At 48.1% G+C, this 2341-nt stretch overlaps 1 protein-coding gene across 1 annotated transcript in view; it reads right to left on the reverse strand.

Moving 5' to 3' along the window:
* The window catches only part of LOC103362481 (ADP-ribosylation factor-like protein 8A), a 7867-nt gene that overhangs the window by 2892 nt on the left and 2634 nt on the right, over window positions 1-2341 (reverse strand). The window contains exons 2-4 of the mRNA XM_008288845.1: window positions 2221-2301; window positions 1583-1656; window positions 462-555 (exon numbers count right to left, since the gene is read on the reverse strand). Coding sequence (XP_008287067.1) covers window positions 462-555; window positions 1583-1656; window positions 2221-2301 — 249 coding nt within the window. The remainder of the gene's footprint in view (window positions 1-461; window positions 556-1582; window positions 1657-2220; window positions 2302-2341) is intronic.

Raw genomic sequence — 2341 nt, forward strand, 5'->3', positions numbered from 1 at the left:
ATCGCCACGGTAACAAACACCGCACAGCTGGATCACCATGGTAACAGACGCCGCACAGCTGGATTGCCATGGTAACGGACGCTTCACAGCTGGATTGCCATGGTAACGGACGCTTCACAGCTGGATTGCCATGGTAACAGACGCTTCACAGCTGGATCGCCATGGTAACGGACGCTGTGCAGCTGGACGCCATGGTAACAGACATCGCACAGCTCACCCGGAGCAGGTTCTGCTCAGCGTTTGGATCTAATTGGCTCTGAGAAGCGCCTCCTTCAGCCAGATCTTCTCCTGATGATGGTTTAAGGCGACGCAGACTCTCAGCGCTGAATGCTGAGCTTCAGGTTTTAATTAACGACGTTTAACCGACTGTAGGATGATTCACTGACAGCAGTCACAGCTTTCAGAAACACACCTGAACGGATCAATAAATCAGCTGATCAACGGACTAAACTGGGCCTTACTGGGATTCCCTGCAGCTGAGGCTTGTCCAGCAGGTTGTGGAGCTCGTTCTTGGAGGCTTCGATCTTCTCTGGATCTGCTGCGTCCACCATGTACCTGAAACAGGAGGAGGGAGCATCAGCACACCTGGAGCGCACCTGGAGCACACCTGGAGCGCACCTGGAGCGCACCTGGTAGCGTTCCTGATGTCTGTGGTAGACATCAGGAACAATAATCACTGAGTGAAGCTGACGGATCTGTTCAGGAGCTGCTGATGGTTGGAGTCACATCAACGTGTTAAACATCTGATGTGTGAGCAGGTCAACAGAGACGTGTTTAACTAAAGCTAAAAACCAGGAATCCAGACTGACTGGAGGTCATGTTGAAACAGTTTGGTCCAACTTTAAAATCATTTTGACCAGTTTTTATAACATCAGAGTCATTTTAAGACATTTTTCTGTATGTTAGAGTTTCTTTGAGTCATTTTTGACAAGTCTGTATTATCTGGTTTTTAAATAAATTAAATGACATAAATTAACATTCTGACGGTAGATTTATGGGCACGTGTCCGTGTAAAGGATCATGACGGATTAATTCACTGTGTTGTCGGGTTTCTGTTCCTGCAGGTCCATCATTTGGACACATTTCCATCACTGAAGACCAGTTTCAGGTCATTTTAAAGCTTCTTATGACCTTCAGCTTCTAGTCTGGACTCGTTCTGCTGAAGTTCTCATCATGCTGTACAACTTTAGAGTCACTCTGAGCTCTTACTGGAGGTTTGCATCATCTCTGACAACATTTGATGAACATGTTTGTCGTTTTTAACTGTTGTTGAGGCACTCCGTCGCTTTAATGTCAGCTTGGTGCTGTTTCTCTTCTGTTCCTGCAGCAGAGCTTCACTTGTTCTGGAGATCAGCTGATCATCAGTTTGACAAACATCTGATCTGAGTCCATCTGGAGGTTCTAACAACTAACGAGCCTTTAAATGAAACCTTCAGAAGAAGAGAATGCAGCGTTTCATTTCCTTGGTCCTGAGCTCATCTAAACACTGGTTTCCCTTAAAGCTGCTGAATCGACTGTTGGGACCTGCAGAGGCGTCCCGGCGACCCGTCCGGGGACGCCGACCGCGGTTTGGGGCACTTACACGATGGCGCTGACTCCTCGACAGTAGCGCTCCCACATACTCCTGAAGCGAGGCTGACCGCCGATGTCCCAGAGCTGCACACAGTCAGAGAAACAAATCAGAGACGAGCTGCGACACTCAGACCACATCTGGATCAGACCACACATCTGGATCAGACCACACATCTGGATCAGACCACAAATCTGGATCAGAACACACATCTGGATCAGAACACACATCTGGATCAGAACCTGTCTGTGATGAATAAACACTCCAGAACAGTACGATCAGAGAGAACGTCACTGATCTTGCTCCAGATGTTTAGAAGTAAACCACCATGAGAACAAAGGAGGAGATGACAGAAGAAGGAGAAGCTCGTTCACACTGACGCTGAGCTTCAAAGACAATCTGGAGAAAACGTTCGTTTCATGTTTTCCTCATTTAATGTTTCAGGAAATAAAAATCGACTGAAAACGTGCAAAAATCTAAAAGACGACGACGGTGTCTGACATCCAGACACTGACCCATCAGACGGCCTAAATCCAGATGTTCAGTCTGTAGTCATGAAGCTGTTCAGAGCAGGATGTGGATGGACGGTACCGGTACCGGCTGGACGGTACCGGGCCCGGCTGGACGGTACCGGGCCCGGCTGGACTCACCTTGATGGTGACGTTGCCTTTAGTGATCTTCCTCATGTTGAAGCCCACCGTAGGGATCATGTCTTCACTGAACTGTCCCGACTGAAACACACAGACATGAACGGGGATCAGATTCAACACC

This window comes from Stegastes partitus, unplaced genomic scaffold (assembly GCF_000690725.1).
Source record: "Stegastes partitus isolate 25-593 unplaced genomic scaffold, Stegastes_partitus-1.0.2 Scaffold577, whole genome shotgun sequence".
In the NCBI taxonomy this organism is placed as follows: domain Eukaryota; kingdom Metazoa; phylum Chordata; class Actinopteri; family Pomacentridae; genus Stegastes; species Stegastes partitus.